Source organism: Bufo gargarizans, chromosome 1 (assembly GCF_014858855.1).
Source record: "Bufo gargarizans isolate SCDJY-AF-19 chromosome 1, ASM1485885v1, whole genome shotgun sequence".
Lineage (NCBI taxonomy): Eukaryota > Metazoa > Chordata > Amphibia > Anura > Bufonidae > Bufo > Bufo gargarizans.
The window spans coordinates 431,686,471-431,709,485 of NC_058080.1; the positions used below are offsets into that span (position 1 = coordinate 431,686,471).

At 40.0% G+C, this 23,015-nt stretch overlaps 1 protein-coding gene across 5 annotated transcripts in view; it reads right to left on the reverse strand.

Annotated features, from left to right (window-relative positions):
• RFX3 (regulatory factor X3) overlaps nt 1-23,015 on the reverse strand; it is a 224,251-nt gene that overhangs the window by 117,682 nt on the left and 83,554 nt on the right. For 3 of the 5 annotated variants that reach the window (XM_044286838.1, XM_044286823.1, XM_044286814.1), the window contains exon 2: nt 20,489-20,630. The exons of 1 other annotated variant lie outside the window; for it this stretch is intronic. In XM_044286838.1, the coding sequence (XP_044142773.1) occupies nt 20,489-20,630 (142 nt within the window). The remainder of the gene's footprint in view (nt 1-20,488; nt 20,631-23,015) is intronic. One more of the 5 variants, XM_044286829.1, reaches the window with a different exon arrangement.

The window sequence follows — 23,015 nt, forward strand, 5'->3', positions numbered from 1 at the left end:
TTGTTGCCTGAAACGCGTAGACCAATACTACCTGTACCTGGACGTTTTAAATTTTTGATACGGACTTCTCAAAGAAAGGCTGGACAACCCCCTTCTTTTTATTCATTTAAACTCTGCTCCCAATCCGGGTGAGGAAGCGGTCCGTGCCTCCATGTTTGAAGTTTCCAGACAGGTGAGAGCTGCTCTGATTACTTTTGAATAATCTATATACTGTATACATGGCTTCTTGACAGAGCCTCTTGGACATAAATAAGACATTCAGGTTTAGTCTTTATTGTACTGATTCTCAAGCGTATTCACTGAGATATTTGCATTTTTCTAGTTTCAAAGCTATTTTGGAACTTAACAGAATTTTGGCAAACACCAAGCAGAACATTTATTTCTCAATTTGAATAAGACAAGACAAATATGCCATATGTTCTTTACAGCACCAAGATGTATCCAATGAGGCTGAGAAAGGGAGAGTGAAAGAAAAGACTCTGAGGGGGCGAATTTATCAAGACCGGCATTTCTAATGCCAATCTTGCTCTACTTTGTGATGGAGTGAGATGCATGGCTCTTTAAGAAAACCTGTCACCATGAAATCCAGTGCAATCTTCAGGCAGCATGTTATAGAGCAGGAGGAGCTGAGCAGATTCTTGTATAGGTTTATGGAAAATTATTCATCATAACTTGTCATTTATTCATTTAATTCTCTACTCTTTCTGTGCTTAAGAGTCATGTTTGTGGTCCTTCTCAGTGACTGACAGCTAACTCTGTATGACTAAGCGTGCAAAGACAGTCTTTGATCAGGGTGTAGGACCACCCGCATGACTCCTAAGTGTGGAAAGAGCAGAGAATTAAATGGATAAATTAGAATGAGTATTTTCCTGTAAAACTATATATCAATCTGCTCAACTCCTTCTGCTCTGTAACATGCTTCCTGAGGATTGCACAGCATTTTCATGGTGATGGGTTCCCTTTAATAATACTGGCATAGCCTAGCAGGTCTGTGTGCTTGAATCTGAAATCTACTGTACACCAGCTAGGGGCTGGTGAAGATGTCAAGTGTAACTTGTGCCAGAAAACTGCTACAAATTACCTTAAATGTGTTGTCCCGTAATAAGGGCAAAAGGTTGAACATTTTTGTGTAAATCGGGCTTGTGTCTTTTCTGTGCCAAAACGCTGGAGTAAAAAACATTTAACAAAATCCCTGTGAAGTCCTTTTGAGTCCTCAGAGGTAGGCCTAATAAAAATGCAAGACTATATAAAAAAAATAACCATGTTGTTGATTACAATTTGCCACTGACATAATGACAACATGTAGAATAAAGTTCTAAACACCATAAAATATAAGCAACTTGCATAACAGACAAATAGATTAAACTAATTTAATACATTCATATTAATTCAATTTAAAATGTGAAAATTTAGCATGGTGTAGATATAGTAAGGCTCTGTGCAGTCTTCAATAACCAACAGCTGAATAAAAATGGATGCAACAACTGGTCACACAGTTGTTTTTTTTGCATACAAAACTGTTGCAAGAAACATCTACATAAATGTTTTTGTCCTTTACTTTACCATAAAGTCAATGGGAAAACGGATATAAAAAAATGGCTTGAAGACAGACAATATCAGATAATGATCTCATTTTTTGAGGTGAACCCATTGGCATCAATACCGTTTAAAGTGATTAATAAACAACTCAAGCCAAAGTGTGTCTTTTTAGAACTAAGCTCTAAAAACGGATGGCAACTGATGTATTTTAGACTGTTTTTTTTAATTATTTTTTTATCAGTTTTGGAGAGTATCGATAAAGATATTCTAAAGGTATTCATTTACCCTATTTTATGAGTGTGTACATGAGCAATAACACTATATATGACCATTAGATGACTTGTATTCTGTGTTTATCACCAGATTTCCTCTCTCCTGTTCTAACTCCCTGTGCTCCTCCTTGTCCCTGAACTAATGGTTGGACACTAGCTGCTATGATGTCTCCCATAGACTGCACATATAGAAAAGAGGAGATCCTACTCCCCTATCCCTGTCTCCCACAAACACAAGCAGCAGCAGCATGGATGATACTATGCAGCAGTCCTAAGCAATGTATCTGTGAATCCTGGAGTAAGATATACAGTATATATTTTCTTTGATACGGATATATTAAATTTATTGTCTTTACTTCTACTTGATTTATGCAGCGTTTGTTGAAGCGGTAGTGACTCTTTCAGGGAGGTAACCTAGAATAGAGACTAATTTAATCACATAACCATATGACAAGCATATTTTAATGTCTACGTTACAGTCGCAACACCTGACCTCCAGTGGTTCAGCTAAAACCGAACTTGGATAACCCAAAACTCTAAAATGCATTAGTATTATGACCTTAAATTACCAAAAACCTAGATTGACAGATTCTGAAATCTCTAAATAGGTTTCACACATATAGAAAACCTCCTGTGCTCCTGTCTCTTTGTAGACATGAAATAAAAAAGAGATGAAGCTCCCTATGATTACTGTGATTGCCTTCATAATTACATTGACTCCTTAAACAATCAGAAACTTGTTAATCAGACTGCAAACAAAAGAAGGTAAGAGCAAAATTGAGAGAAGTATCCAAATAAACAGTGAAACTGGTGCAGATTTAGCTGAAGTAAATAATGTTAATTTTGGTATATGTTGGAAACCTTTTAAATGTAATGGCTTCTATAAAAGCCCTTTTCCATGTGCACTTTCCACTGTCAAACAGCTTGAGATGGCAGCAACTGTAAAACACTTTAGATGACAGGATTACAAGCTGGCTGCAGCTTTCGATTTTATGTCTAATTTGTGTTAAAATGCTGCAGCAATTATCTATCTTGTTAGGTATGATTTACTGCAATATGGGTTGTTATATTTGATTTCTGGATTTGGAATATTTGTATTTCTTACAGTATTATAACTAACCAAAATACTGTACCTTTCAGTCTCATTGTGCTCACTTGTAGACATTAGCAGAGCTGAGATACTAAGCAAGTGAAAAGTGGGACAAAAATAATACAGAAGGGGAAAGGAATCAAAGAGGGCTTCTAGTTCTTTAAAGTTGCCGGTCTATCCGCGGGAGATGTCATCAATATTAGATTGGTGGGGGTCCAATTCAGCTTTTTGAAGCACCCGTGAGTGCCATGTCTATGATTTTAGAAGTGGCTGTGTTTGGTATTACAGCTCATTTCCATTCACTTGAAAGGGATGAAGCTGTAGTAAAGTGCTATACCAGTCACAGCAGCTACTAAAAGTACAAAGGAGGCCCTTCTAACAGCTGATCAACAAGGGTGCCGAGAGTTGAACTCTACCGATAAAATATAGGAGTTGTATAGTATAGCCAGCAATTTTTAAAAACTGGACAAGCCTTTAAAGACTAGTTGTCTAAGGCCTCATGCACACGGCCATTGTTTTGGTCCGCATCCGAGCTGCCGTTTTGGCGGCTCGGATGCAGACCCATTCACTTCAATGGGGCCACAAAAGATGCAGACAGTACTCCGTGTGCTGTCCGCATCCGTTGCTCCGTTCTGTGGCCCCGTTAAAAAAACATAACCTGTCCAATTCTTGTCCGCGCTTTGCGGACAAGAATAGGCATTTATACTGTAGGCTGTCTAAATGTCTCGACTATCCCCAGCGGTCTCATAAAGTTGTATGGAGAAGCAGCATGCGTACTTGACCATTGCTCCATTCACTCCAGGGACTCTAGCACCTTGTTCCTACTTATCCCTTATCCTGTGGACAGGGGGTACGTTCTTATGGTGAAACAACCACTTTTAAAACTTTGACAACTTTTAGCAGGAATAATTAATTAAATACTTGATCAGTCTTTTTACATCGCTGTTGGAGATTTTTAGCCCATCCTTGTTTGCAAAGCTGATTTAAGTCGGATTCTCATATCTTCATAAGTTTTCACATAAAAAGGGAAAATTTTAGTTTCTGCCAATGTGTTTGGTCAGTTGATCCTGTGTAGTCTTGTTCTCTACACAATCTTTTTATGTTGAATAATACTATATACTGTATGTAAAACTGAAAGTATTCAAAAATGACCAGATACTTTAAAACTGGTGATTTACCGGACTTTATGTTAGGAGATATTTACTCATCACAACCACAAGGTGATGGATGCTGCTCCAAAATAAGCCTTTAAAAGGCAAAAAGGAAGAAAGTGAGGCTCTAGAAAGGCACTAGATGCTTCCATGAAAAGCAAAATTCTCTAAATGCACATTCTTGTTTTAGAGCTTTTAAAAACAAAAAAAAGATGCAATTTTCTATGAAGGACCTCTCTGCAGGGGGGTGTTCACTTAGAGGTGAGCTTAAAATGACAGCTAACATGCAGCGTCGGTTTAAAGATAGCAATTACTGTATGAGCAACTAGCGGGGTTTCTAAATAAATAGACCAGTGGGTCCTGATGACATGTGTTCTGAAATGGTAACTGTAGAACGAGACTTTGCATAAAAGCCACTTTCCATTTGTGATATTTCTCCCACTGTGATGTTGCACATCTGTTCAGAAGGAGTGCAAAGCCAAAAATAAGTTTGCAAGAAAACAGTTACACATATGCTTTCATCTCTGGAGTAAATAAAAATGTATCTGATGGATTTCGAATGTCTTATCTGAACATCATCACTATGTCGAAATAAAATTGGATATATGAATGGAGATGTACATTTTGGAGTGAGGCCTTCATATGAAAACCTAACATGCCCCAAACCTCTTCCTGATGTGAACTTTAGAATTCTATGATTTTTCCAATTTGCAATGCTTTGCAAAGTTGTCACCGATAAAGGAAGTGTGCAGGATGAGAAACCCATGGCTGCTCATTTCCAAAATAGTGCCACACCTGTCCACACCATTCACTTCAATGATGAAGCTAAGCTGCAATACCAGACAGAACCCATGGAAGGGTAGGGCACTGTTTTTGGAAGAAAGCAGTCATGTTTTTCTAATACTGTACAATCCCTTTAAAGGGGTTGTCCCATTATAAGAACTTATCCTCTACCATGGTATGGGATAAATGTATCATTGGCAGGGGTCTGCCCTCTGAACACAAGAACAGAGTTTACGGCTCATTTCAACACTATGGGACCGCCAGAGATAGCTGAGCACTTCTACTTGGGGACCTGCAGCAGTCCCATAGAGATTGAGAAGAAGACATGTAAGCAGGTCCGCTGGAGAAGAACACAGGCCCCTGTTCACATAGACTGGCATGAGCCACAATGGTCAGACTCCCGTCGATCAGACACTTAACATCTATCTTATTATATTAAGTTCTTGTAAAGTGAATGTGAAGATCATATCAAGGTAAAACTTCAATGCATATACGTAAATGTGCACAAAGCTTGGCAAGATATCATACAGCAGCCATAAAATGTGCATGGGGTAGGATCTAAGTTATGTTATGTGCTGAATTGAAAAACCACTTCCATTATGTCTGACATGGTAAACTCAAGCATGTCTAAAAAATAAATTAAATGCACCTGTATAGCGCCACCTGCTGTTAGTTCTTGTACTTATTTCTCAGTCCACTTCCTTGAGATGGTCACACATGCTCAGTCTAAATCAACTGCCACAAGCCATATCTACAGTTGGAAGCTGTGGCATTTACAGGGAAACAGCTACAGAAGAAAGGAGAAGCGTCCTGAGAAAGGACACACCCTCGTGTGTCAGCCTAAAATACATTGGCTGGTTCCAGCTTTGTTAGAAAGAGCTCGTCATGTACTATATGATGTCTGATTTTCATTTTTTACATTAATCATAGCATAACCTCTTTAATGCCCCATTCTGAGGGTTGAAGTGTGTCAATATAGTTACTCACGTATGTGAATTAACATACACGGAGACCAGTTGCTTGTTAGAAGTTGGGTGTGCTTTTGGTTTGGTCATTCACTTCAATTTAATAAAAAATAAATAAAGTGTACTGTACAGTATACATTTTTTGCTGTGGCCCACTCAACAGTTTGCTGTTCTTTCCTATACAGTTGCAAAAAAGTTATTTTGGCAAATACCACCCTGATGAAGGTCAAGAGGACACTTTTCTCCATTACGTAAATGAAACCAGATGAAGTAGGTCTCAAACACAGTCCTGGCTATGTACAGGTGCTGGGTCTGTAAATGGTGAACTATAAAACGCTATTTTAGAGGTTCACCTTCATATAGGGCAGTATAAAATATAGTGACCCAATGCTGTTAGTATTTTATAGAATGATTTTTTTAAGGTGTGCCATTTTAGAAGTTCACTTTCACATAGGGCTTTATTGCAGTATAAAATACAGTGATCCAATGCTGTTAATATTTGATTAGCAGAATGATTTTTAAGGTGTGGTCCCAATTTTGAAAAACTGCTTCCCATTTCATAGAAACATAGAATGTGTCGGCAGATAAGAACCATTTGGCCCATCTAGTCTGCCCAATATACTGAATACTATGGATAGCCTCTGGCCCTATCTTATATGAAGGATGGCCTTATGCCTATCCCATGCATGCTTAAACTCCTTCACTGTATTTGCCGCTGCCACTTCTGCAGGAAGGCTATTCCATGCATCCACTACTCTCTCAGTAAAGTAATACTTTCTGATATTACTTTTAAACCTTTGCCCCTCTAATTTAAAACTATGTCCTCTTGTAGCAGTTTTTCTTCTTTTAAATATTCTCTCCTCTTTTACCTTGTTGATTCCCTTTATGTATTTTCCCTTTCATAATGTTTGACACACTTCACTTTTGAGCCTGAGTTGAGTTTTTGGGTAGTTTGAAGAATTTATCCAGGGTTTTTTAAGTGATGGGCTATCCTAAGGATTGGCCATCACTTAGCGGCGAGAGCTTGCTACTACAGCGCTGCTTGCATTGACTTCAGCCACTACAATATTGCTGGTACTATGTAGCTTTGGTGCTGACTTCGGTCAACGAGGCTACACAAACAAATTGATTGGTGGGGTGCGGGGTGTTTGACTTTCCGCGACCAGCTAGTGATCACTTAAAAAAACCTGGACAACACCTTTAAGGTCTTACAGGCTGATCAGACAAGGATACATTGAGCATCACTGTGTCCCTATCTATTGGTTTCTATGCTATAGTATATAATACACACATACACTTCAGACAATGTTTGCTTCAAGAATTATATAACAAGTGGTTAAGGGCTCATGCACACGACCATATGTATTTTGCAGTCCGCAAAACACGGATCCGCAAAAAATATGGATGACGTCCGTGTGCATTCCGTATTTTGCGGAATGGAACAGCTGGCCCCTAATAGAACAGTCCCATCCTTTTCCGTAATGCGGACAATAAAGGACATATGAACATACGGAAACGGAATGCACACAGAGTAACTTCAGTTTTTTTTGCGGACCCATTGAAATGAATGGTTCCGCAAACGGAAAGAAAATATGTTCTTGTGCATGAGCCCTAAAGAGCCATGTGTTCTTCCTTTTTCCTCTTCTCTATTTCAAAAGGCAGAACAATATATGGCAATTAACTGAACGTGTAATAAATTAGTTGGACTACAAACCCCCTAAATGACTCCAATCTTACTTAAATTACTATGGCAAAAGGTGTCCTGTAGCATATGTTTGTGCGTACAGGGGTTCAGGCCAACAACACTATCATTATTTACAGCATTCTGACAGCCACAATGCCGCAAAAGAAAGGGTTTCACTGTATTATTCCATTTGTCTCTCAGAAATCACACCAAGGCTTAAAATAATTAAAGACATTCAAAACAAGCAATAAGTATCGAATGGACCTGCCGCTGACAAAGGGGATATCACGCTGACTCTAAACATATACTCACAAAAGAGCTGATTATTAAATATGTCACCAAACCAAAGCAGTCTTGCAATGAAAACACTAACTTGATAGGAAAACAATAGGGCACACAGACACTTGGCAAGTACTTGGAAAATGTACCATAATTACTTTTGAATCAATAAACATTTTTCAGCCCTAGGCGTTCTGGATAAAGTGATTACATTGACCTGGTTGCTCTGTGGCTTGTAAAGGGCCCTCATGTTTTAGGGATAGACGCTAGTGTGTGCATGTGGCGGGTAACACCAACTCGGCATTTCTGTTTAGACATCACTCTTTGTCCTGTTCAATCAATAGCATTGTACGACTGGAAAAAAAATATGATTTCACTAGATGGACTTTTCAGGAAAATATCGGAGTCGGATGACATGAGATCACACAAGCTTTAAATCACATAATTTGCGCCGAAACATGGCCGTTTATACAGTGACTGGAAGAGAAACCTTTAAGAAACCATGAATGACTGCAGAAATAAACACGTAGATTGTTGCTGGCACCACCTTCTATAGTAACTATGGACAATTCTTCAACAAAAGACATAGAAGAAATGACGGAGTCATTTAAAGCGAGTGTCTCACTTATTAGTTTAATCAAGGTATATGTCCAGCAATTCTCTTGACCATATCTTCTGCCAGAAGTGTAAAAGTGATGGCGGGAGATCAAGTAGTATATTTGCCTAGCCAACTGTATGAGCTTAGTAAGATAGGCTTCGGCCTCCTCCAGAGATCATGGAGTGGAAAAGAATAAGCAGACAGAGCATTATCTGTGTGTATGGTTTTACTATACTGGTTTATATTGGGCTCCAGTTTTGTAACAGTTTTGTCATTTTATCACGCATCCTCTGCTGACATGTCCCAGTCTAAACAGCAAAGTGGACAATATCTGATGCTTTGGACAATGTTCTACTGGGAACCATGGGTTCTGGCATTTATATTACTTTCACCCGTATCACCTACCTAAACACTGTGCTCACCAAGTACTCCAGGTAGTTCTGGCTTTGGTTACCTCCCTTGATAACAAAGAATTGGCCATCTTGATATCAAACATGCAAACAATCATTTCCCAAACAAATAACAAAATTAGATGTTCATCCGATCCCAGTGAAATCATGGGCTTCAGCCAACCTTGGATTTCGGTGTAAGGCCACCATTAGGCACATTTTATGTCAAGGACTGATCAATGTTACATTTAAAAGGGTATTCCAATCTAGACATGTATGGCATATATTCCGTAAATGTACAATGGGAACAGGTCCCAGAGGTGGAACCAGCACCAATCTGACATTTATGACATATCTTTTGGGTATGACATAAATGTCCAGATGGGGCAACCCTCTGGTGGGTTCTATGATCTGGGACAGACTAATAGTAAGTATATTACATAACATATGGCTAAGGCTAATAATAGTTATACTATCTTAGATTTGTAAAGTAGAAATTTCATGCAATTACATAAAGTCAAACTACCATAATAAAATTAAGCCAATAAGATTAAATCTAATTGATAAGTAACATAGAAACTATATATTTGTTTGTATATTATCAATAAATGTAAGCAATGATGTAGGCATGCAAAATGTTATGGATCAGCGAGTGTGAACCCACTGTGCAAACTAACCGGTTTGGCATAGGGCTAACCCTAAGGGCGTTGTCCTAGCGCTTTCCCAGGATTCACCCTTTAACCCCTGTACAGGGATTTGGACTTCGTTGTGGGTTAGCATGGCTAAGATGAAGGAAAACAGCACCATAAGCGCAGAAGCAGTCAAAATAGTCTCTGAAACTGAAACTGCAGATATTTGGCAACACTGAACTGGAGAAATTAGGGGAGCTTGAGCGAGTGGTAGTGGTGGATGCAGGAACCAAGACTGTATCACATACAGGGGAGACATAGTAGGAGAACTTAAATATGGACCTGAACTGAAAGCTGAACTGTCAGGTTAGGAGTGCACAGGCAGGAACACAAACTGGATAACATAACAGAATCGCAGAAGCTCAAAGTCTTCCAAACACCTTTGATGGTCACAGGGTCCCTTCAAGCTAAGGCATTGTCTACCTTGAGAGGGCAGACCCACCACATAAAACATGCAAACAAGGCCTTTTCAAGGCTCTGTAAGTTCTGTGGTGCCTTACTCGACAAGAGCAAGCCAAGTGGACCAGAAAAGGCCTAAGTAACTCAACTGATACAGTTTCTTGTTCCACATATCCTATATAAACACTGTAGGAGCCTAGAATAAATGCTTGAGAGCTAATGGTTTAATTATGTTGATCCTTTACTAATACTGTAAAAGTGGGAGTAAAAACACTCATCTGTCTCTTTCTGGAGGATGCTGAACACAAGAATTTTACATGCTGAATATAGGAATCCGGTCCTCAGCTTGGCAGCACAATGTCTTGGGTTGACTGGAGATCAGCTTCCGGGAATGATTCAACTAACTAGGACCAGTACACCAAATATATATTTTCCCTATCATGTAACCAGGACATGAGATGCCCGAGACATATACAACAGACAGACTACACAAAAGAACTACTAATGTAAAAATGGTACAGAAAACATTCAATAAATGCCCAAAATGCATGCGAGTCTGATTAGTCACGTTGCAAAACGACTGGCAGTGTATAAATATACATTCACTGAGAAATTGTAAATTAAAGAAGAACTTTCACCACTCCTGACATGTCTGATTTAATAGCTTCATGCATTCCCCAACTGGTTACCTCCCCTCTGTACCCTTACTGAAGGCTAATAGTAATTTATTCATAACTTCTAGTAGAAATAATAAAGGAATGGCACAGCATAAAACCATAAGAAGAGATGTTGCAGAACTGTTATTACATGGGGAGTGCATGAAGCTATTAAAACAGGGATGTCAGGAGCAGAGAAAGGTCCTCTTTAAATAAGATCTCCAGCTTTGTGCACTTTTTTATAATTTGAACCCCAGCCTGCTGTACTTGTTGAATAAACCATACTCACCTACTCCCCATCTCTCCATTCTGGCTCCCTTATGTGTTCTTAAAGGGAACCTGTCACCGGGATTTTGGGTATAGAGCTGAGGACATTACATGGGTTGCTAGATGGCCACTAGCACATCCGCAATACCCAGTCCCCATAGCTCTGTGTGCTTTTATTGTGTAAAAAAAATGATTTGATACATATGCATATTAACCTGAGATGAGTCCTGTCCCTGACTCATCTCACATACAGGACTCATCTCAGGTTAATTTGCATATGTATCAAATCGTTTTTTTTTACACAATAAAAGCACAGAGAGCTATAGGGAATGGGTATTGCAGATGTGCTAGCGGCCATCTAGCAACCCATGTCCTCAGCTCTATACCCAAAATCCCGGTGACAGGTTCCCTTTAAGGTTCCCGTCCTTTAAACTTCCGGATGGACAGGGTTACATGCACCACTTCAGCTTGGCATTAGCAGTGCCCTGTCGCCAAGCCACACAACACTGCTGGTCACAAGCCCCTGGAGGACACGTCATTGACTGAAGCGGCACACATGACCATATCCATCCAGAAGCTTACAGGATGCGGACCATAAGAGCCAGGAATCCAGGAAGCTGGAAAAGAGCAGCACGGGCAGGTGAATATGGTTTTAGCTGGGGTTGAAATTTAAAAAAGCGAGCAAGTTAATAATGGGACTGTGTCATCAGAAAATTACCTATTGTATAAATGAAGTTTTTATGTTAACCTGCAGTTATCGTTCTGACCACTGAGGCTAATAATATACTGCCAAGTCTTGTTCTAAGATTACTTTTCAGCAGCCCTCGCTGAAATGAAAGGCAGGGTTACAATGGAAGGCATCACCATTTATAATAGGTGATGGACACGACTCATCTACTCCTCCCTCCGCATACAGTGATCTCTGTAGAAGTCACTGAGCAGGTCTAGAAAACTGTCTCTGGTTTAATTTAATAAAATAATTTAGGTGATACAGAACCTTTAAAGGCACCTGTTACCATTGCCCGCCCATCCCTCCCCCTCCTGTCATTCATTGCAGACCCCATTGATGTGGCCACTTTCCGGTATAAGTGCTGGTTTTTGGCTGAATAAAAACCATTTGGCCATTTTGTTGGATAGCGGCCAGATCCCATTATATTCAATGGGGTCCGGCAGTGAACTGCAGTTTCTGGCTGGGCTGGATCTTGGTGAACTCCAAAAGCACTTTCTCTGCCAGGACAGCCTGCTGGATCCTTTTAACGTAAGTTTGAGCCTACCCTTAGTGATCCATTGCTTCATACCGGAGGAAAAAAAAGTACTTTTAATCCATATGCAAATGAGAGGTTAAGTGCACTGAGGGTGGGCCCACGCCACTCTATGCACCTGGCTCCTCTTGCTTCCTCTCGCTCCTTCTTGATTGACAGGGCCAGACAAGATGATTATAATTATAGATATATTACTGGTATATTTGTGGCTTTAGGAGTCTGGTGAGTCTATAAGTAAAAGACAAAATGTACAAATGCTGATGAAAATTATTTTCAGTGTTACTGACGGGAAACCAGAAAGTCTACTTTTGGATCTGTAAAAATAAATAGTTTTAAAACAGTGGGGTTTAGTTATGAGCTTCAGATCCCATTAGAGGCTTTTTAATGGACCTAATGAATAGGCATTTACTAACTAGTGAATGAGAAAAAGAGAAACAGTGGCAGTCCATACAGCCCTCACATTTTATCACTTCTCCGATTGGATTTTAATTACAATGAAAATACAACAGCTTTACCACACAGCGACAATCAATAAGATTCATCAGAAACTACGCGGATATCAAATGGCAAAAATGCTGCTAGTTCAGATGAATCACATTTAGACTTAACAAATGTGACCATGACAGCAGGACAGAGATGCAAGGTCCGGGAGCAGCCGTTATAATGAACACCAAGTCCTGGCCAGTGCATGGGCCTAGAAGGTGGACTTTCCTTTACCTTTTTCTATAACTTTTTAGATTGACTGACTGGTCTGCCACAGCACTGTGGTTAATAAGAGGGGTTCCTTACGGGCTCCTAAGGGGGAGCTCCTCTATGAGGTCTAAATTACAAGACAGGGTATATGGGAAAGGTTGTCTTGATGGGATAGCACCTTTAATGTGGTTGTCTCATCTGAGACATTGGTGGCATATCGCTAGGATATTCCCCTGGATCCCATAGAAATGAATTGAGGGCTGCTCTCTGCTCCCTTTATGGGTAATGTTCTGGAGATGGATCCAAGAGCTGGGACCCCAACCTATCTGGCATAGGTGGCAAATCCTAGCGATATGCCACCAATGTTTTAGATGAGTCAACACCTTTAGAACACATCTTAAAAAAGTATTTTTAAATAATTTCAATTATTTATACTGTACTCTTGAGTTAGAAGATGCTTTCTTCTCCAGATCTCCAGTTTTGCTGGTTACCTCCCGTCAGAAAGCAGTACATTATGGATGCTCGGTTGTGTAATGGAAATATTTGTAGTAGAAATTCGCTTGCATCAGACTTTGTGTAAGGAAAGGTAAATCTCTTCACGACTCAGACAAAGGTGTTATCATGTTGAGTTCTGCTGAGCACTGCCCCTTCCTGCCCAGTCTGTTCACCTCTATTTAGTCACAAAAGGGTGTAACAAATAGAAAAGGGGTTGGCCCGTCACCCGACCACTTACTTCATGTAACAAGGATACAGGAAGTGATGACACAGGAAGATGAGAAACCACCATCATTTAGAATAACCTAGCCAGCTAACAAACACATGTATACAATAATCTCCCATTACCACTGGAGTGAACTTTATCCAGCCTTGCTCAGTGATCAATGCCAGATAAAGTTACTATGATCCTCATACATGTTTATTTACAGGACAACGTAATTATCTCCAGCGGCTGATCAGGCGCACTAGAGACAAACGCACGTTGCTTTCATATATTGTTCTCTTAACAAATGCATCCAGGCCAAGCCAATAAATCCACGTCTTGCGCGGGGGCCCCAGCCGGCATACACACATCAGCCAAGAAAACACTGCTCTGCTGAACACATCAGTCTCCCAGGGCATAGCACATGGACCATTCGCCGACGGAGACCTCTGCGCCCGGCCGCTGTGTCTCCACATACACGGGAAGATATCCACTCCAATGGTTTACCCTGACACTGAGAGACATGATGATAATACACAATATATTAGAAACACATCCTAATAAACTTTCCACAACTGTTGAAAGTTAAGATGGATTTACACGTATCAATAAATGGCCAGATTATCGGGAATAACCGTTCATGCAAACGCACATTCCCAATAATCTGGCCATCCTAATGTACCGCCAATCATCCAATGAACGACCGAAAAGCTTGTTCATTGGATGATCCTGTCGTTCGTGCAGACATCACAAATCATAGTTTCTGAGCAGCAGATCGTGTGGACTAAACATTGATCTGCTGCCTAGAAACAATGATTCTGTACGGGGACAAGGGATCGCAATAGCGACCCCTTATCCTCATACTGTGATTGAGATCACTGCATGTGGGGCTCCTTCACTGAGCGAGCAGCCAACTGCCGGGAAGGAACGTTTCCTTCCTGACAATCAGCTGTTCCATTGGCCCGTGCAAGCCAGCCTTAGAGCTAAGCTCAGAGGTCACGTCTGACAGCAGAGTGGAGATAAACTGCTCGAACACAACGCCTATCATTCAAAACAAACAAGATTACGAATTAGGAAGTAAGGTGCAAGTCACAGACACTGTAAAGAGTCAAACACATGGATATTGGAAGCTGTCCATACTTAGCTGGTATGGCATGTTATTTATGCCGAAAAAATGAATGTCGCAAGATTTATATAACATAATAACTCAGTGGTAGTATTGCTGTTTTTTTTTCAATCCATCCCAGAAATGGCATTTATTATGTAGATACAGTTAATACAAGACACTTACTAATGTATTGTAATTGTCCATATTGCTTCCCTTGCTGGCAGGATTCATTTTTCCACCGCATTTATTTTTCCATACAAGTCATATGATGGTCAGATATAGTTTTATTACTAATGTACACTTACATAGAAGCTTATTTTGAAACGTTATCTGAAAGTGCAGGTAATCAAAATTATTGCGAATAGCAAACCCTGACGACCTGATTGCTCTGTCATTCTTATCCATCATCATAATGGCTCTTACTATGGAACATATTGGGTGTATTTGTACGCAGTCTATTTTTCAGGGATAAAAGAATCCTTATCCCATATCTTAGTATATGTTACTAGGTTTACGTAACTTTTTTATGCCCCATTTTTAAAAATGCACGTTGTAATCCACGATTGAGAATAAACCTTATTTTGGATTTTAAGGGCATGCATTTCCTCAAAGGGAGATGACCCCCTTTACAACGCGGTATATCTGAGATGTTAAAACATCTCGTTAAACAAAACGTTAAACAGTAAGTTCCGTGTAACCCAAAATGGTGCCATTAAAAACTACAACTTGTCCTGCAAGCCCTCATATGGCTGCATCCAAATAAAAAAGGTATAGCTTGTGGAAGGTGACGATCAAAAAAAAAAAATGCTTGGTCACTAAGCCCTAAAATGCATACAGGGGGAAGGGGTTAGTTTAGTACATTTAGTCCCCACTGTCTTTCTGTGAAGTTTCCTAGCAGCAGTTGTTATGAGGTGCCCAGGAATCTGTACAAAAAAATAACTTTGACATACCCGTTCCCCAGTACAAAAAAAGAGAGCCAATTGACGACAATGACTGCTGACCACACAATGTCCCTATATCTCCCATACATAGTCTGTCCTTCAAATTCATGCCTACTGTATCATCTCCCTTTCTAGGAATTGTGTTCATCATTTTCTGACATCTCTATAAAATCTCCTTGTGCCATATACTTATACAGCCAGATAGTGGGTTCTATTTTGTTCATTTCCATGGTGTCCTATGCATAATAGCTTTTAGGTGTAGCACTAGATCAAGAGACTATTGTTGGCAAACCATTTGCCACCGGGCATGCAGCCATGGAAGGGTTTTGCTTTAATGAGAAACAAATGACCGCCTGTTACCTTGATAATAAAGCAGCTACGCTTCATGTCACATATCGGTAAGGTGCTAATCTGTAGCACTTTACTTACGATCACGCTAGCAATAAAACTACATGATGCAACATGATAAATCGGGTACAAGCATTTGGGCGCCAGATGAGAGCGTCTAATTTGTTGCCAATGTAGCAAACCACTTATCAACCAGAGTGATATGTTAACTTGGAGGGCAAGGCCTATGTAGACTCGCTGGTGATACTACAGGCATGGGCAATGATACTGCATGGAGCAATATACTACAAGGCATATGCAGTATTTTTTCATCATTAAATGGTCACCAATTTTTCACACAATTTTGCATCAATCCGTGAATATAAGAAACTTTGTAATATAGCTTACAAGGAAAAATGCCTCTTTCTACACTTATGAGACATTTCTTCTCTGACCCCCTCCCCCTTAACATTTACTGTGAATTCTCTGCTACATCTGCCTTAAGAAACCACGACAGAATGTCTGCTCACTAAAGGATTAGATTACAGCTGCCCATATAAATTTATGGAGATGGGAGAAGGAGTGAGCTGCAGTGAGAAAGGCACAATCACAGAAAGAACAGCTGCAGCAGCTAATAATATGTTTTATATTGTAACTCACATGCTTTAATCACATCATTACTGTCCAGTACTTCTCCATAATATCCTTTTTCTGAGCAGAACCTCCTGTCTCTAAGTGTATTCCATGGAAAGACATCAGAACTGCCAGTCTCTACCCACTAGCTCAGGGACAACTGACAGAGATGGAGCCTGCAGAGGGGAAACTACTAAAAATGGCAGCTACAAGTCTTATGATGGTCCGATATAGTTTTACATAGGAGCTTATATAGCTTACATAGAAGCTGATTTTGAAATGTTATCTGAAAGTGCAGGTACTCAATATTATTGCAAATAGCAAACCCTGAAAACCTGATTGTTCTGTCATTATTATCCATCATTATAATGGCTCTTACTATGGAACATATTGGGTGTATTTGTACACAGTCTATTTTTCTGGGCAAAAAGAATCTTTATCCCATATCTTAGTATATGTTACTAGGTTTATGTTACTTTTTTATGTCCCATTTTAAAAAATGCACATTGTAATCCACGACTGAAAAATAAACCTTATTTTGATTTTAAGGGCATGCATTTCGTCAAAGGGAGGTGACCCCCCTTACAACGCGGTATATCTGAGATGTTGAAACTATTTTAAATGAAATGATCACCATGGAAACTCACGTTCCCTTAGATTACAAAAAATGCAAATAAAATAATAAAATATATAATTTTTCTTTTTCAAGCGAAACATAATATCATCTACAATCTTAAATAGACGTTTAATTTGCATGTATGTTTGATGCCAATTATTAAAAATAGAAGTGTATTAATTATAGAGTGTAAGGCATGAGAAGAAGACTGAAAACCAGGAATGACGTTTTCAGATAACTCTTTTATAACATGGTAAAGCTAGACTAAATGTCTTCTAATCATATACATTACCATCTACTATATGCTTGGGTTATTGTCTACTTATGACCCTTTAGTGAATGTAACCTGGATTCAGAGCTGCTCTGCATAGTGTGAAGTGAACCTCGCAATGAACTCTGCAAGCTATACAGGGAATCAAATGACAGATTTTAAGACATTTGCGGTCTCCTCACAAAAAAAAGCTGAAAGTGTCTATAGCAGGGGCAGGCAACCTCTGGCACTCCAGTTGTTGGGAAACTACAACTCCCATCATGCATAATTGCTCTGCATGCTGGGAATTGGAGTTTCAAAACAACTGGAGTGCAGAAGGTTGCTGACCCCTGGTCTATAGCTTATAACGGGCCTGTGCATATATGTTCAGGCAGTATGCGTCGGCATACCTTTTCTTCCATCATATTAAAAAGAAAAGTTTACTTTTTTAATACAGGTCATCCTACAAAAATGTGTAACCAAATGGTATAGAGCTGCATAAGCTGGATCATATAGTCAGCCTATATGTTGGGAGCAATTCCCCTCATACTACACTGGGGTATTTTATATGGTAAGTTGTATGACCGAGCAATAAACCATGAAAGTAGTGTAGTGCAGAATTGTAAAAAGTGGTCTGGTCATTAAGGGTGTTTCAGCTAGGGGGGTTAAAGGGGCATTCCCAACTTGGACATTTAGGGTATAGACACAGGTTATGCCGTGTCTGTCTGATGTAGATCCCACCTCCTGGAGCCACAGCTATGTATAGAACAGGGGTCACCATGACTCACCATACTTGACTGTTCACTCAAAGAAGACAAAGGAGAAAGCCATGCATCTCTCCACCGATTCACTACCTTGATGAGGCTGAGGGGGTGGGGGACCACCAATAAAGAGGTAGAAACCTCATACTGTGACTATGCCATAAATCTCCAAGGTGGGAAAGACCCTTTGATGTTGCTTTGGCTGTGCTGTAGCTTTTAAACAGTGTCAATTATGATCAGTTAGTTTTAGAAAAAAAAAAAAGGCAAAAGTAAGCATTTACAGATGAGAAAATAGATGAATACGTATAAACCAAATCTAAAAAAAAGCTAGACAAACAAAAGATAGGTGGACATTCTGACAAATGATAGATGATAGGCAGATATCTAGATAGATAGATATCAGATAAATAAATAGATATTGGTCTTTTCTTATCGTTCATGGTTAACCATGTATGTTATCCTTTTGAATAATTTAAGAGAAAACCCAGGGACTGTGCTTACTTACCCTCTCTGTTCTCTTTTGCACATTGATGGTCTTCTACAATAACATATATACTGTCACTTTGGCTACATCCACATCTGCATTAGGGTATTCTGGTACTCCGGGATGGCCGGACTGCTGGTGCCTCTACAGTATCCCTATTCACTATAATGGGATCTGTTGGGTTTTCGGAAAGAATGCCAGCACTCTGATGAAAAAATAAGCTGTATGCACACCGACTTTATGTCAGAAGTAAAATGCTGCATGCAGCCAACTTTCTACCAGATGTGAGGCAGTGACAGGCTTCATATATGAAGGACGGTATGTATCTCCGAGAATGGTTCAAGAAACCTATTAAGGAGATTCATATTGTGGTTTGCTGTGGTTCACCTGAGACGTTCCACCAAGGTACTCTGCCTTGGTGGAATGGAAGCCAGAAGCTAGAGTGTCCACTAAGATAAATAGTGGACGCTGTTGTTACCTAGTATAGCTGGTAACAGCTAATCTGGGCCTGGCTTTTATTGGGAGTAAGCAAAGAGCTGGGTAGGTGCTTACTCCCCACGATCCACTCCAGGGTTTATTTCTGGCTCATGTCCACGATTGTGTTTTAAAAGTGAGCAGCATGAAGGAGGGTGTGTCTGTGGAGTGGGAGGCTGCAGATCCCACACTGCAAGGCACCTGTGAAGGAAACACTGGCCTGTGGACTGATTACCTGACCCGGCTGCGATCTGGCTGGAACAAGCAATAAACAGTGTTGAAGTGACTTTGTTGTGTCCCTGCCTTTCTTCACGGCATTACACAGGAAAAACCGATGCATGCAACAGTTAGTTTCTGGCAGAAAGTCTGCATTCTCACTGAAAACCCAATGGATCCCATTATAGGGAATTGGGATCCAGAGGGCCCCAGTGGTGTTCAGCCATGCTGGATATTTTAATTCCGATATTCTGCTCGCCTGCTGGAACAGAGTACAGGAATGCTAAAGCGCAGATGTGGATTTAGTCCAACATACAATCTCAAGGTAATATGTTTTGAGGGCATTATTCGGTCAAGAATATCTACTCAAATTGTCAGAAAAGAGTGGAAAAGAATACAAAGGCATACTGTGGGAAAAAGGAAGTGAATACAGGAGTTTTACACAATTCTGACGTTAACCACCATTAACACTCACTGTCATTCCAGTCTATGTTACCCAGCGTAGTGTCATCAAATCATTAGCAGTATATATATTATAAATGTTAAATCATTGAAAGGGTTATTCTGGTTTCAGTTGATGAAGGTTAGAAATTGTATAATGCACCAGGGTGATTACCCCACGACCAGAATAGATTTCTATCTAACCCACAAGCAGAGAGTTTGAAAACTCTTAGGACAAAAAGTACATCTGAACATCATACCATTATACAAAACCAAGAATGTGTTGTATTTCCTGAAACTGGAATGGCCCTTTAAATAGCAGTAAAATAACACCAGTAAGCAAAGGGGAAGTGATGTCGCTTTGTAAATTTGAGCATTAAGGTTAGGTATACTTAGCGCTATGAGTAGGGCACAGTACTTGTGCGTTTTTCATATAGATTGCCGTTATAATTGACTTTTGCTCCATAATGTCTAACCATCAGGCATTAACATTTAAACACACTGCATATCCAATTCATAGCAGCATATGGCAATAATTATAAAGCTACAGAGCGCCTGACTACATCTCCTTATAGACAATTATATAAGCAGTGTACAGAAGCAGTTATTAGGGTAGCACCTCTTCGGTATGTAAATGATTACTTACTCTTTGAGAATAATGTATATCATGTCTATCTTTTTAAATAACTACAATAACCTGGAATGTATATCTCATTAAAGAAGTCTAAGCAACCACCTAAACAGATTTCTACAGCTTTGTATTATAAGTAAAATAAAATTAAAAAAGACCAAAAGTAAAATAAAACCAGCAAACCACTTACTCCCCACTTCACATCCTTCCAACCCCTTCCTCAAAATGAACATGTCACCTCCATGCTGTATCCAGTTTCTGTGTGTCTCAATGGCATGGTCCTGGCATGTTCCTGCTGCAGTAACTTCATCTAGATTGTTTTTCAGCCGCATCTAAAAGTGCCAGAGTTGTATGGGAGAGGAGTCACTAACAGTAACACGCAAACATACAAAAATGTATCAGTTATCATTCTCTTCAAATAATACCAATTCCACACACAAGTTACAGTGAATATTTCATATACTTACACCACATGGCCTACGGGACTAGCCATTACTGAAGGACTCTACTGGAAGCATCATGCCCTTTATCCTAAAGGGGTACTCCCACCTGGGACATTGATGGCATATCACTAGGATATGCCATCAATGTCAGATCGTAGCGGGGTCCCAACACCTACCTCCACAACAGGAACCCCGAAGTGAACAGAGAGCAGCAGCATATGCTTGTCCACCCTCCATTCACCCCTATGTGAGTTATGAAAATAGTCGAGGGCTACCTCAGCTATTTCCAGCAGTGCCATAACGGTGAATAGAGCAGCGACTGCACTTGCCCGGTGTGTCCTCAGTTCGCCTATATGTGTGTTCCTAAAATATCCAGTGAACTTGTTCGGTTATTTTTCCAGCTGCTATAGCAATGAGTGCAGAGCAGGCTGCACACGCGTGGTGTCCTCTCCTTCACTTCGGGGTCATGTTCCCGTGATAGTAGCAGGCCCCAGATGTGGGACCCATACCTATCTAACACTGAAGGCGATATGCCATCATTGTATTATAAATGGTACCTGCACAAGACTGCAGATTTCAAAACAGCATGCTGAGGAATAAATGAATCTGCACGGCAAGTCAATTTCTGCACAAAGAAAAAAAATGAAAATGTATATGTGATTTGTCTAATCTCATTCACTTTGGTGGCACTGCATTATGCTGCTGTTTTTCCACATGAAAATCAGTGCGGTAAAAAAACAAAAAAAACAACTTGTAATCCTTACCATCCTAAATGTCCCTTTTAATTTATAATACATGGACTAGACATTTCTCAGGAAGTCAACGCACCTTGAAATTTACTACTAGGGCTGGGCGATATGGCCTAAAATCTATATGGCAATATAATTTGAACTATGTGCGATAATGATATATATCGCAATATATTATTTTTTTCTGTATGTATACAAATTAAATTGCCATTATCCATGTCCCCCAGCCAGCGCCATCAGCCCCATGCCATTGCTATTTGCAATTATCCATGTCCCAGAGCCAGCGCCATTAGCCCCACAAATTGTCATCCTCCAACCCGTTCAGTTATGCAATAATTTTGCACCTCTTTCGGTAATACATAGGGCTTTATTTTAAGTCTTTTTTTTTTTAGACCCAGAAAAAAGGAAGAAAATATAGGTTATGATTGTTAGGGGCGAAGATAGAAACTGCGGTGTAGCTAGGACTAGAGCAGAAAGCAGTATTGCCGTTTCCTGATGTGTATATACAGCGTCATGGAGAGTGGGATTCCTGCCACTGCAGCATCTCCGTGCTAACTCTAAAAGGACATTCAAAAGCATTTTTGCAGAGTTAAGTGTAGACCTCCCGGATGTTTATAGTAAACAGGTGGCCTACAAGGGTTTAATAAAAATCCATCTGCCTCCTGAAGTGGACTAACCGGTTTCTAAATTCATAAATTTAATGTTAGATAAAATCAATTATTATTACTGTATTATTTATACAGGTGCCTATATGTGTGCCTGCATACTGCTTTTTAACACCATTTCTGGATTATCGGGGCCACAGATTTACCAGAGTTGGCCTTTCAATTCACACATGTAGCTATCACACCGGAGATGTTCCATGTCGGGTGCGTTCTCACTGCAAAGGAAAGGTTTCAGGTCCCTAGGCATGAGGCAGGAATTTTAGGCATGGTCAACTGTGATTTTCTGGAACATTTACTGCGCTCACTCGGACAAGACACAGAATTTAGTCATAAGGCTCTGGGGTGAAAAAGTCTGGGTAAAGTTCAGGACAGATATTGCGGATATTTGTGCTCACACATACAGCCCCTCCAGGTAAACTCCAAAAAAGATCTGGATTTCACTGTAAGTGTGAATGGGGTTTGTCTGTGCGCAGGACTAGTTTTAATGTCATGACTAAAGATGGTCATACACCAGGTGGAATTATGACCTCATACACATGCACACTTGGCTCATTTTAGCGCCCATGTATTTTGCATTGAGAGAGAAGCAAACCTGAGAACAAAAGGGTTGGATGTAGTGAAGCCCAACAGCCAGATTCTTTTTACCTACCTCCAACATCTGCCGTTGTGGGAACGCCAGGACACCCCTATGTGCGTTACATAGATGGCCAGTCTTAGTGAAATCGGTACGGACAGAAATAATCCAATGTGTATAGTAATTCTCTATATATAGTGTAAACATTCTGTAGTACACATTTTTAAACCAGATATGTGAGCCTCATGTGCATTCCTTTGTCTTAAGGTTACTGGGGGAGGGGGAG